Genomic DNA, 13,802 nt, shown 5'->3' on the forward strand with positions numbered 1-13,802 from the left:
TGGCCCAGGAGACCATAGTTTGCTGACCTCTGGCTTGGACCAATGATAACCCATCAACCGGATCTGGGCAAAAATCTATGACAAAGTTGGTGTTCTCATAGTGGAACTATTAGAGAAATGACTACTGGATAGGGAACTAACAATGCAGCAATAAAGGGTAGCTTTAATTTTCTATATGAAATAGGATGTATATAAAGTACTTACTGTATGATGAGGACATATTTTAGTTCCTTTCACTTTCCTCCATTTTCATTTAAAATTCTTTCTTATTCATAAAGGCCTTTTCTCTGCTCCATGAAAACAGCTGTTATCCAGACTCTGATTTTTTTTTTTTTTTTTTTTTTATTCTGATTTTTAAAGAATTAATATCAGGAAAATTTTTTGGGGGGGGCGGGTATCTATCTTTCAGTCAACAAGGGATTGATTACTTCCTGTTGCTGCACTTTAACGGAAAGCTAAAGAGCCCTAAAATTTATGAACTAGAAACTCTATTTAAGTTTCATAAATGTTTCACAGTTTTCTTCCTGGCTTCCAGTGGTGAGGGAAATACAAATGGAAACCTAGCATAGAGAAAGATATCCTGCGTTCTGCTTTTGCCCAACCTCATTATACATTCTCCACTTATAAGAGAGAAGAAAAAAGAAAACATTTGTAACAAGCAAAAAATAGGCTCCCTCTTTATATATTTAATTACAAAGGCAATTTCCTTTATAGCCTACTTACAGGAATACCTCTTCACATGTTGCCAAAAGTATCACAACTTGTTTATTCAAAGGTTATGTGTGAATGAGAGCTTTTTGATATTAATCAAGTAATTTGCTAGCATCGCTGGGAAAAGGAAAAAGCTTTATCCTGAAAAATGAAACAGCCCATTAATCATGTTCACTCTATTGAAGACAATTATGGAGAGACAAAGGGCAAACAGACCCTTCAGATAAGAAATTCCTAAACTGATGAAACTTTTAATAGGGTTTGGCAGAGAGTTCTGCATAGAAAGTGATGAAGTAAACTAACTTTAATCAACTTACAAATTCGATATATCAGGTATTTATGGATTCAAAAGTTACCGCTTGATGTTAACCGAAAAAACCCCAATGAATATGCCAAATTCAAGAGCAAAATTCTTGCATATGGACTTTTTTGTTGGTGTTCATTTATTATCTCCAGTTAAAGTTAAAAGGTGAAACAGAATATGACTGTCCTTAAACATCTGTCTCATTTTTTTGGCTCCCTCAGCATCACACTCTTTGTAGGTTTGAGACTGGGTCTCCATCCATCAAAATTAAATTCTGCAGTAGGAAGCGTTTAAAACTATTTGAATAACTGTAGCTGAATAGATAAGGTTGCAAGATAAGGGATATGAAAAATAACTCTGTTCTGAGGCAATATGGTACATTAGGAGGGGTCCTTTTCTGGCATGATGAATTGCAACAATCCATTAGTCAAACACCAACAAAGAGTTAAGTTTTATAAGCCAGGCATTATCTGAATTAGTTAATAACATTAAAGCAAATTGAGAGAAAAGAGAAAAAGTTTCCATAATATTGTCAATTATTTCCTCAATTCGTTTGCAAACTTCATTGTTACTAAAATTAAAAAATTTTTTAAATGGTATGATGTTAGCCATCAGGGAAATGCAAATAAATACCACAATGAGATATCACTTCCCACCCAGTAGGATGTTATAATAAAAAAAACAAGAACATATCAAGCATTGATGAGGACATGGAGACGTTAGACTCTCATATATTGCTGATGGGAGTGTAAAGTGGGGCAGCCACTGTGGAAGACAGTTTGGCAGTTGCTCAAAAAACTAAATGTAGAATGGTCCTATGACCCTACAGTTTTACTCCTATGTATCTATCCAAAAGAATTGAAAACACGTGTTCACATGAAAGCTTGTACATAAATGTTCGTAGCAGCACTAATCATAATATCCAAAAAGTGGAAACAACTCAGTTTTTTAAAAATGGTGTGATAGAACCTAGTCCTAAAGAAATTTTCAAATATTTAAAAAATTCTAGGTAAACCATCATCTTTGAACATTTCGAGTACACTTTTAAAAAAATTTTATTTATTTACTTATTTGTTATACAGCAGGTTCTTATTAGTTATCTATTTTATACCTATTAGTGTATATATGTCAGTCCCAATCTCCCAATTCATCACACCACCACCACCCCCTTCTCCCATTTCGAGTACACTTTTATAAGATCATGTAGTGGAGAACAAAATATATTAACAGCAGATGTCAGAGTCACCTGGTAAGGGAGGAACTGACTTTGATTAGAGCAGGAGTTTTGAACGCAAATGCCTCTAAGAGGCTGAGCAGAAGCGGGGGAGTGGGGACCGTGACCCACCTGCGAGTAAAGTCCTATCTGAATGGAACAGCCCACAGAGATGTGGTCCCAGTTGCCAGATATTTTGTATTTCAAGGAAAACCAGAAACCCAAGTTTGTTTTTATTTTTGTTTTTTTTTAAACTCTAGATTCCTAAATATTTGTTCACACTTTAAAAAACATGTGTGGAGGCTAAATTCAGCCTACAGGCTGCCAGTTTTCAAACTCTGTTTTACGAAAAACACCTGGATAATCAGCTTTCCTTATAGGAGGACAGGTCTGGAGGCCTTTGCGTAAGCAGGTAACGGGAGTTTCGAGATTAGGATGAGTACAGGAGAGAGGACCCCCTGAGAGGGGAGTGAAACCCGAGGAGAGACGTAACCAGTGAGAAATCCCACTTGCCGGGAGAGGCTAGAGAAATACAGAAAACAAGGATGTTCGTTCATATTCAATTTTAAGTTATTTGATTAAAACCACTGTGCCACCAAAACCTTTAAAGCTGGCCACATACACAAATGCAAATGGTTTTAGTGGAAATCAGAAAAGAGTCTGCTCTGAATGGCAGAGCAGTAAGAAGAAAAAGCCAAGAGAGAAAGAAGAGTGGAAGCCGAGGCTCCGAGCCTCAGGATGTGAGAGGCAGGTATTCACAAGAACTAGGGAACTGCACCAAACATCCCATAGAGGATGGGGAGGCCAAACATCGGCTGAGCTCAGCTGACACCTGAATTGCAGGAGAAAGCTGCAATTGGTACACTTTAATTAGAAGCAATTCATGCCAACCCCCCACTACTGACAAGTAAAGAAAGAGAAAAAAGTGACTGGAAAAAAGCTAAATTATTTTTGTGACCCATGTATTCTCATTGTACAATTGAATGATCCTCTCCTCCTCTTTCTACCCTCTCACCATGTAGGGATGCAGGTGGAATTGGTCTCTAGTTTTCAGTGAAAGTCTTTCAGACGGAAACACTCCTCAATCACATCTGATCCTCAGAGACTAAGGGAATAATGGTGTATTGATTGCGTCCATACCCATCAATGCCTGCCCAGGATTTAGACTAAAGTCATAAAATTAGGAGAAAGACCTGCTTTTGTACTGAACGTGATCTTGAATGAGTCGTACGGCCATTCTAAGCTTCTGAATCCTCATCTGGAGTTTGGATTTGAGGGTAATTATGATTCTCTTGTCTACTTTGTTAAATTGTTTTCAAGAGCTAAGTATAAAAATGATATGAAGCCTTTTGAAAACTGCAAAACGCTCTGCATGCAAAAAAGATAATTACAACAGGAACACAAACTTGAGAGTGAAAAAATGAAATAATTAACTCTCTTCATTCAGATTTATATCTATGGGAAGGACCCCACTGCCCTGCAATTCCAAGGAGCAAGTTGAATGCCATGTATGGCATATAACATCACCCAGGGAGCTAAAGCCAGTGGAGAAAGGTGATATAATTGGGGTGCTCCAGTGGTCACCTCATTTTCAGCAGTGCTTAGAATTACTGAGTGTGTTGCTTCCTGTATTAGAGAATTCGTATTGCTTAATCATTTGGTTAATGTCTCCAAGATGAAATACGTTTAAAACCAAGATATTTAAAGGTCATTTTGGCAATTTCTCTTATCCTGAAAATGGAGAGCAACAAATCTACATCTGCCATGTCTTCTCATGATCTGAGTGGTATTTCTTTTCCAGAATGAGGACAGGAAAGTGCCCTAGATAAAGGAGTGATTCAGCTTGGTTGTTGACAGGCACAGAGGAGAGTGTGAAGAGATATGCCAAGGTGTTTACAACAGTAGCTTAAGAAGTGCCTGCCCTCATCTCCTTTGGACGCTTGCTTGTCTGGATTTAAATCGCTCACTGAAGGACAAAAGCTTTGATCTCACTGTATTTCCTCTGCTAATCAAAACATTTCAAAGTATGTCTCAATCCTCATGACTTCCTCTCCTGGAGGATCAAATGAACAGACACTTATGTTTGAACTCAAGTTTAGTTGTAGACTTTCCAGCCACATAGTGAGTGAGTTAGAGTGAGACTGTGTGTGTGTGTGTGTGTACATGGATGTGTGTGCAAGCACGTGTGTGTGTATAACAGAGAGAAGGTGGACAAGTTTGGTGAAAGGGAATCACACAGATTAGTCAATGATCATAAAAACTTGTAGCAAATGTATTTACTGTTGTTACACTGCAACAGGGAAATGGCATGTTATTCATATTTTACAATTATTCTCTGGCCTATAAAAAGCTTTCATCTAGCTAGTGCACTCCAAATAGAAGAGCCTCAAGTAAAATAAAGGATAAAACGCTAGCCAGGGGCTTCCCTGGTGGTGCAGTGGTTAAGAATCCTCCTGCCAATGCAGGGGACACGGGTTCGAGCCCTGGTCTGGGAAGATCCCACATGCCGTGGAGCAACTAAGCCCGTGCGCCACAACTACTGAGCCTGCGAGCCACAATTACGGAGCCCGAGTGCCACAACTACTGAAGCCCGCACGCCTAGAGCCCATGCTCTGCAACAAGCCACCCAATGAGAAGCCCATGCACCACAACGAAGAGTAGCCCCTGCTCGCCACAACTAGAGAAAAGCCCGCGTGCAGCAAGAAAGACCCAACACAGCCAAAAATAAAAATAAATAAAAAAAAAAAAAAAAAAAAAAAAAACCCTAGTCAATTTCATCATGAAGGATCACATCCAATTTGGTTATGTCTACTGAAATCTTGCACATTGTGCCTGTTGAAATCGCTAATGAACTTTGGATCACTGATCCATCATGGCCAGGTCAGAAGAAATAACCAAGCAGTGTCATCAGATGACAGGAATGGATCTTTAGAAATGGTTTCATCGACCCTAATGCTTCTCTGTACCACTTTTACTTAGACCAGCTGTGTTTTGTTAGGCATGGTTCATAAATTTATCCTAAAATGAAGAGTTCATGTCTTAAATCAGGGACCCACACTGAGTTTAGTGATTAGGAGTTTCAGTTAGTAATATCTTCCACGTATGCAATCCATAAAGAATCCATGAGCAAATCTTTGCTGGTGAGCTTTGTGTCTACCCTCTCCTCCAAAGAAGAGATGTTTCACAAACTCTAGATGGCTGGCATTGAGCCATGTAGGATGTAACCTGTAGCTAGGACTCGACACTTTACCTGCTATGTTTGATCCCTGTGAATGTGTAAGCTAAGCTATGTCATTTGTCTGCTATAAACTACAGCTTCTTCATTTCAAAGTGCAGAGGTCAAACCTAATATTCTCTCCTGCTAGTGAGCAGGAGAGAATATTAGAATTTTTTAAAAAATTTATTTGTTTTATTTGTTTATTTATTTTTGCCTGCGTTGGGTCTTTGTTGCTGCGTGCGGGCTTTCTCTAGTTGTGGCAAGCGGGGGCTACTCTTCATTGCAGTGGGTGGGCTTCTCATTGCGGTGGCTTCTCTTGTTGCGGAGCATGGGCTCTAGGTGCGCGGGCTTCAGTAGCTGTGGCATGAGGGCTCAGTAGTTGTGGCTCACGAGCTCTAGAGCACAGGCTCGGTAGTTGTGGCGCGTGGGCTTAGTTGCTCTGTGGCATGTGGGTTCAGGTTGCTGTTATGATTTCCATGAATATCACTTTGTGGCCACTTGAGAAATAGTAGCAAACTAACTTATCTTTAGCATCATTCACAGAGCAAAATTTTGGAATGAATACAAGTCCAAGCAAAAATTAGTTCTATAAACAGAAGTGACAAAAAATTAACTGATAAAGTTCCTTGACTCACATTATAGAGAGATATGCTTTGCCAGTATAATCACATTTTATTAATATCATCAGTAGGGAATTGGGAGAATAGACCCAATGGGATATAATAAAACAATATTGATGTACCCTTCTATATCATTTAATGCAAAATTATTCAATTGAAATCTAATAGAATACTACGTAGTAACAGCTAAATACTTGGTGGTATAGGACAGATTTCTAAAAAGATACTTTAAAATATCATAATTCCAGTGAAATTTCCCAAACAGCCATCATCACAAAGCATAGGCAAAGGAACATTTACAGAATAATAGTCTATTGCAAAGGAAACATAAAATATCCAGACATTAAGCATAACAACATTTTAAAAATAACACACAAAGAACTAAAAATGAAAACATATTGAGATTATTAATTGGCTTTATGTAATTTAATAAATTGATGTCGGCAGAATTAAAAAGCTAATTATCGCCAGAGTCAATATGGCCATTACTTGCTAAATGAGATTAGAAAAGGGCCTACATTAAAATCAAAGATAGGGACTTCCCTGGTGGCACAGTGGTTAAGAATCTGCCTGCCAATGCAGGGGACAGGGGTTCGATCCCTAGTCTGGGAAGATCCCACATGCTGTGGAAGCAACTAAGCCCGTGCGCCACAACTACTGAGCCTGCGCTCTAGAGCCCGTGCGCCACAACTACTGAAGCCCGTGTGCGTAGAGCCTGTGCTCTGCAACAAGAGAAACCACCTCAATGAGAAGCACGTGCACCACAACGAAGAGTAGCCCCCGCTCTCCACAACTAGAGAAAGCCTGCACGCTGCAACGAAGACCCAACGCAGCCAAAAATAAATAAATAAAATAAATTAATTAATTAAAAAAAAATCAAAGGTAATCACTTGTTTCTATTCCTCACACACAAACTCACCCCTCTCCTCCCTCACCAATTCTGATTCTCTGGTAACAAATGATCTTTTACACAATACTAGAGGAGTGTCCAGCTGAAAAAACAAAAGGCATTTTAATTCTTTTATGACATTTTTAGTATTTTTGGAAAGAAATTACTTTGCTTGATTTCTCTCTCAGTATGTTTTTTAAACTTTCATTATAGTCTCTAGCTGCTCAATGATGTTGCCAAGAGAAAGTTCTCAGAGGAGTTATTTTGAGTCTTCTGGGATGGAAAAGAAAGATACATGATAGAAAATTATTAGAAAAAGTGCTTCTAGGAGTCTTGAGCTATTACTGAAATATAGAACTCTATTCTCTCCATCTGACTTGAGAATGGCTGATAGCTTTGTCTTGAATGAGGGATATTCCTGTCAAATCCAAAGGAGGTAGGAGAGAGAGGTAGGTACATGTGGCTAAAGTATAATCAATAATAATCATTAATTTGTAGTAGTTATAATAAGGGTTGCTGATATCAACAGATTTTCTGTGTTCAGAAAAGATGACATAGTTTCATTTTATTGGTGAACTATAGAAAAGTGTTAATATCCCAAGCAGGGCCAAATTCCCTACTTCAAACACCGTTCTGGTAAAAATGGCCATATTTAGAAGACCCTGATTCTCTAGTTCTGATCTTGGAGGAAAGCACAACTCTATTCTGCTGAGAGACATGGGTACAGCACATTCAGGAGTCAGTTATAAGGAAAGCTTGAGTTGTTGTTGAGTAGAACATAAAATACAACAGACAAGGTAAAAACTGACAGAGAATTCGATTATCCTGTTAAAATTTTTATATAATAACAAAATTATATATTGCCTAATTCCTTGATTATAGGATAAAATTTAGCTATAAGGATTTTATTTTATGCCAAACACCCTGTGGATGTGTGAGGTTATGTTCCAGCTTTACAGTTAAGGAAACCAGGGCTCAGAGGTATGAAATAACCTGTCCATGTCCCAAAGCTAGCAAGCAGCAAGCCTGTCCCCATGCTGCCCTATGCTCACATGTCCTGTGTCATGAGAGCACTCAGGCAGTGAACCTGAGTCCGGAGGTGGTTTCCCCGCCCCCTTTGGTATTTCTCTAGCTATTCCATCTTCCACAAATCACATTCTCTGCCTCTCTTACTACAGATTGATCAGGAAGATGAAAGGAGGTTGCTATGGTCTGGATATTTACATTCCACCAAAACTCATATGTTGAATACGTAACGCCCACAGGTGATGGTATTAGGAGGTGATTAGGTCATGAGGGCAGAGCCCTCATGAATGGAACTAATGCCCTTATAAGAGAGGCTCCAGAGAACTCTCACCCCTTCCATCATGTGAGGGGGCACAGGAAATCTGCTACCCGGAAGAGGGCCCTCACCCGACTATGCTGGCACCCTAATCTTAGACTTCCAGCCTTCAGAACTGTAAGAAACAAATTTCTGTTATTTATAAACTACCCAGCTTGTGGTGTTTTGTTATAGCTGTCCAAACAGACTAAGACAGGTAAGGCATGAAAAACATCTGAACAATTTAGACTGTGAGAGCCAAACAAGACTTCAGTGAACATGTAACTAAAGCCATTTACTTTCCACCTGAGGAGTATAAGGCCCCCAAGGTAAGTGATTTAACCAAGTTCCCAAAACTAGTTAGTGGCAGTTATACAACAGGCTACAGAAATGTTAGATAGTAAGTCGTCTTAGTATATGAAATAATTGCATAATTGATTCTATTCTAAAATCAGGGTAGAGTTTTAACTTGGATTGAGGCACTACGCTCTGAAACCAGTGAAGGCAGGGGCCATGTCTTTCTTTTCTCACATTGTTTTTCTAGTCTGGCACACTGTGGAGTAGAAAAACATAAAATAGACCATAAATGAAAATTACATCTACTATTTGCTCATGATCAACATGATATTTTTGAAAATCACTTTCTAAAAAGTTGAGATTTGGGGATGCAATGACTTTTCATTTGATGTTTTCACAAATGAAAGTGATGACAGTTTTCACATAGTATAGATTTCCAGTACAAAGAAAGGAAATGCATCTAAGGCTTGGTTATTCTCTTACAAGGGAAAAACTGGGTTTCTGTGTTTAATTTAAGAATTGCAATCATTCCAATTCATTTCTATGTACCTTTGGAATATGATTTTTCACTTAATTTAAATATTATTTCCAATACCATAGAATTTGCTTCCTACTATTTAACACTCAACTCAGTTTAATGAAGGGGTATTGCTAGAAAACTTGGCTTAAGCATTGGAACTGCCACAAGCTGAAATGGCAATGCAACCAGGGTAACTCTGTTATACTTAGTTTTGTAGTAGAGAAAGGTGCGTACCAGGATTTTAACCTTCTTCCTGTGTGATTTTGGGTGGTCTTCCTGCAGAATGCAATCAGAGAAGACTTTGAATTGGCTTTCATTCCCTCTGCCACTTCACCACATATTGACCTCTTGTTGTTGTTATTCCATAGAGATTTGAGATGTATTTTGCCCCCTGGGGTACTGCAGAAATTTGAAGCTTCTTGTTCACTTGAAATTTCTGTGAAGTTTTTCTCCTAAATTTTCCAAAACATTCCCCCAACTTCTTACAACTGCTCTCTGATGTTATTGTGTTAGTTCATTGTCTACTTCCAAAGAGTGGAGTGAAGAGCTTTTGTTTAGCAAGTAAATCGTGGATCAAATGAGAAAGTTCCAAATATGTGAGACAACTTGATGAGGTCATTAAAAAACACCTAAAGGAATCTACAAAGTTAATATCTAAAATGGTGTTTGGGAAAAGTTTCTGGAGATTTCCAGCTTTCTCATCGGTCTGTTAAAATCCAAGACAGTATAAGTGTTGTTGCTGTAGACGATTTTAAAAAGGCTTATAGGGCTTCCCTGGTGGCGCAGTGGTTGAGAATCTGCCTGCCAATGCAGGGAACACGGGTTCGAGCCCTGGTCTGGGAAGATCCCACATGCCGCGGAGCAACTGGGCCCATGAGCCACAATTACTGAGCCTGCGCGTCTGGAGCCTGTGCTCCGCAACAAGAGAGGCCGCGATAGTGAGAGGCCCGCGCACCGCGATGAAGAGTGGCCCCCGCTTGCCACAACTAGAAAGTCCTCGCACAGAAACGAAGACCCAACACAGCCATAAATAAATAAATTTAAAAAAAAAAAAGGCTTATAAACGTATTTGTTATCAATGCTTTATTGTTGAAAACAAAATCGAAATTCTCTGGCACATAAAACAATTATTTCTACAAAAGGAAAGCCTACAAATCTTGATAATTTATACAAATAACAGTTTCTCAAAAAATAAAATTTTAATTTAGTAAACTTGTGCTCTATATTTTTAGCACTGTCTGCAATAATCCACCATAAATCCCTGAGCGGAGACATTTTTTGACCATGTTCTATAGACCCCCTTAACCCTCCCCCCAAGGTGGTCAGTTACTAAGCCCAGCCCTGTAGCGAAAGGTGTCAGGGACATTTAGTTGTTAATGATCCATGCATTTTATGACACAGGCCCAATTATTAATGCTACTTGGGAATTGGGTCAACATGAAGTGCCTCTGCTGTGCCATCAGCGAACCTACCAAGAACCAAGTGTGTGAAAAGAAGAACAATAACAATAAAAAGACACAAAATGTTAAGACGAGGAAGTCATCATAGGTCAATAACTATTTAAATAAATAAAAATGTTAGACACTGAATTCACCTCTATATCCTTATATTAAATTCCTTTTTTCCTTTATTAATTTTTTTTTTTTTGCAATTGCCAATGCACTAGAAGACGAAAAATATACTTCAACTCACGCTTTTGGTTTGACCACGTGTTTGTTGTTGTTAAACATTAAATATCATTCTGAAAACACAGTGATTTAATTATAATTTAACTTTTGGCCCTTCAATGAAATGTTTACCAAATAATATACATATTAGGAGGGCCTTCTTTTAATGCCATCAACAAATCTCTCTCACTATGTTGCCCTTCTCACCAAAACACTAATGCCATAGGAACACTACTTTCTTTATCCCACCTTATTCAGATATGCAGCAAAACATATAAAATACGAAGAAAACATAATATGATCTATTTGCATGTCCAGCTTCCCTTAAATGGGGACGCTGACCATATATACACGGAATGTGAAAGGACAAGAAAAAAAGCTAATTTTAAGTTGCAAAGAACTGGTTTAATGAATCAAATTTTGTTATTTCGCTATGGTAGAATAATAAATAAATAAATATGTTGGGTATTGTATAGCTACTTTCTCTAGGAAGTAGTTGAGAGTGGATTGTTGTTTTTACAAAGTTAATTTTTAGTAGCAAAGTTTGACTGCAAGTCAAAAAATGTTCAGTAAATGTTTCTCTCTACTTCCCTTATAGTCTTTTACTTGTGAAATTATCACTGAAGTGGTTACTAATAGGTAATGAAATAAAATGCCAAATTTGCTAGTGAAAAATAGTTTTCAACTGTGAAAAGCACTTGGCAGGAGACCTAGAAACACGTGGGCTAATGTTATAGTCTACTGCAGCTTAAAATAAGTCATTTTTTATGTCTTTTGGGAAGAACAAAGTATGATTAAAAATAATTCCTCAAAAACTTATCAGCACTGCTGTTTAGGTACCTATTAGAAAGTGATTAGCATTTCATACCAACTCTTTCCAAAATATAAAATCGTTGGCAACCATCATTATACACCCTCGCGCAGACTTGACTTTTAACCCAGCAACATCTGGAAGGCACAAAGCATCTTCCCTTTTGTCTAATAGCTGCTGGTTAGTTATTGGAACTAGACCATTTGTTAAGCTTCCTTTTGATTTACTGCCTTAGCATGAGCGTTAACCAGGAATAGCCATTTTAAAAGGCAATTTCAAAAGCCTAAGAATTAATACAATGAATCCTCCTAGGCAGTTTTGGGAAAATATCAGTGACGTCAAAGTAAAAAATGCCTGCCTGAAACGCATAAGGCCTCCCCAGTCCCTCCTACAACACCAGTGAGAAACATGGTTTGCTGTGTTCTGTATACCCTTTTCAGAACATGAAAAGCAAAGGATGCCCAAATGACGGTGACATCTAAATCATAAAACGTTATGTGCACTAGTCAGGAAACAAATGTAGACTCTGACAGATCCTGACACAGTATTAAAAAAAAAAAAAAAAAGTTTTCTAAGTTTTAGACATTGATAAGCAGGCTGTCCCAAAGAGGGAAGACAGCAGCGTCAGGACAACCGGCCAGCTCACCAGGATTCACACGACACTTGAATCACTGCGTGTGAACACTTGACCGTAATAGTTTACCGTGGCTGAACAGAAATTCTGACTTCCTCTCACAGTGTTTAAGGAACAGTATAATTTCTAAATTAGCTTTCAAAATTGAACAAAATTTGAAACTCAGACTGCCCTCCCCCCTTTAAGAATGCCAAAAGATCCTGTTTTAAGTGCTCTGGTTTACAGCTCTATGGGTAACAATTACATCCTGCAGGAGGTTTCCAATGTTTCTCTTTTTGGTGTTAACGGCTGTGCCCACAGCAAAGTGGATACTTCCAGAAGTGGCAGTGACCTCAGTGACCTCTGCCCCCGGGTCTTGAAGTCCAAACTAGCTCTTGTCATAGCACTGCTGGGAAGTTCTCTTCGTTAATGAAGCCGGCTTTCAAATATGGAGGAGGATGAGGTACGGCCCTCCTGTGTCAAGTCTTGGAAGTCTTCAAGCCTTGCTTTTCCATGATGTTCCAGAGCTTGCGGAGATTGGACTGCGTGATGATGTCATCCGGCTTGAGCTGCAGCGCCCGCAGGTAGTTGGCCTCGGCCTTCTGGAGTCGTCCATTGAGGTGCAGGATGGCTCCCAAGTTCATCAGAGCAGCCGGATACTGGAACCAGAGAGAGGAAGGAAAACGATTAAGAGGCCATGGCAAGCTTTCCTTCATGGAAGACAAAAATCTTCATCCATTTATGCAAATGATCCCCTTATGTCTGGAGGCATTTTATGGAAGCAATGTAGCAATTTATACAAGTAGATAAAACAGGAAGGGAAAAAAAGGTTTTCAAACAGCTGCTGTGTACTTTGTGCTTTAAAGAGGGCAGGCAGTTAGGGAAGTAGCTTTTTCTTTAATGAGAAAGTATAGGTTACCTATGGAGACCTAGTAACCTAGTCACACTGTACTTTCTTGAGAAAAAAGTTAAACGGGATACAATTTTAGATGGAAAGAATTGAACTTTTTTTCAACTCAATGCCAAGAAATAAAAAATTAAGTGGGAAAAGTTGACAAATCTATGTCTACCCATTCTTTGCTTTCTCTCCTTAGCAATATTCTAGGCCATTTCGGCAAACATATATAAATAAGTAAAATATATTGTAAAATTTTACTGATGTTTTCAGGGTGAAAACCCTGAAAAAAATTCAAATGCAATCACTAAAAATGCTTTCCAAATTTAACTCATGTAGTTTAACGAGATAAAGTTCTAATTTTTAAGTCAAACAGCTTTTAAACTTCTAATGGTCGATGTTTACAATCAATATAGCAATATAGTATGTAGCACTAGTTTAATACAAGGGTTTCCATCCCCAAATTCTCAAACATTAGTTAACAACAACAAGGCCTTCCCAAAGGAAAAAACACTTTGCTTGTTATCTACGAATAAGGGCTGTTCCGTTCTTGTCTTGTCCCTGGAACTTTCTGGCTAACAAAGGGCAGCTGATACACCTTGGCAGTTACATAAATGTATATTTCAAACATCAGATAAAACTAAAATTGTTTATGCTAAGATTATGTTTTCATTTTACAGATGGTGTCAACTATTAATTGTCTTGGCAACTATGATACAGCCTA

The 13,802-nt window shown here is 38.4% G+C and overlaps 1 protein-coding gene across 8 annotated transcripts in view; it reads right to left on the reverse strand.

Annotated features, from left to right (window-relative positions):
- The window catches only part of TMTC2 (transmembrane O-mannosyltransferase targeting cadherins 2), an 874,097-nt gene that overhangs the window by 460,067 nt on the left and 400,228 nt on the right, over window positions 1-13,802 (reverse strand). The window contains exon 13 of one of the 8 annotated variants that reach the window (XM_082418938.1): window positions 2,343-12,842. The exons of the other annotated variants lie outside the window; for them this stretch is intronic. Coding sequence (XP_082275064.1) covers window positions 12,663-12,842 — 180 coding nt within the window. The 3' untranslated portion in view covers window positions 2,343-12,662. Of the gene's footprint in view, window positions 1-2,342; window positions 12,843-13,802 lie in introns of those variants that run through there. 8 annotated transcript variants of the gene reach the window in all.

The sequence above is a fragment of the Balaenoptera physalus genome (genome assembly GCF_965194825.1).
Source record: "Balaenoptera physalus genome assembly, chromosome: 13".
Lineage (NCBI taxonomy): Eukaryota > Metazoa > Chordata > Mammalia > Artiodactyla > Balaenopteridae > Balaenoptera > Balaenoptera physalus.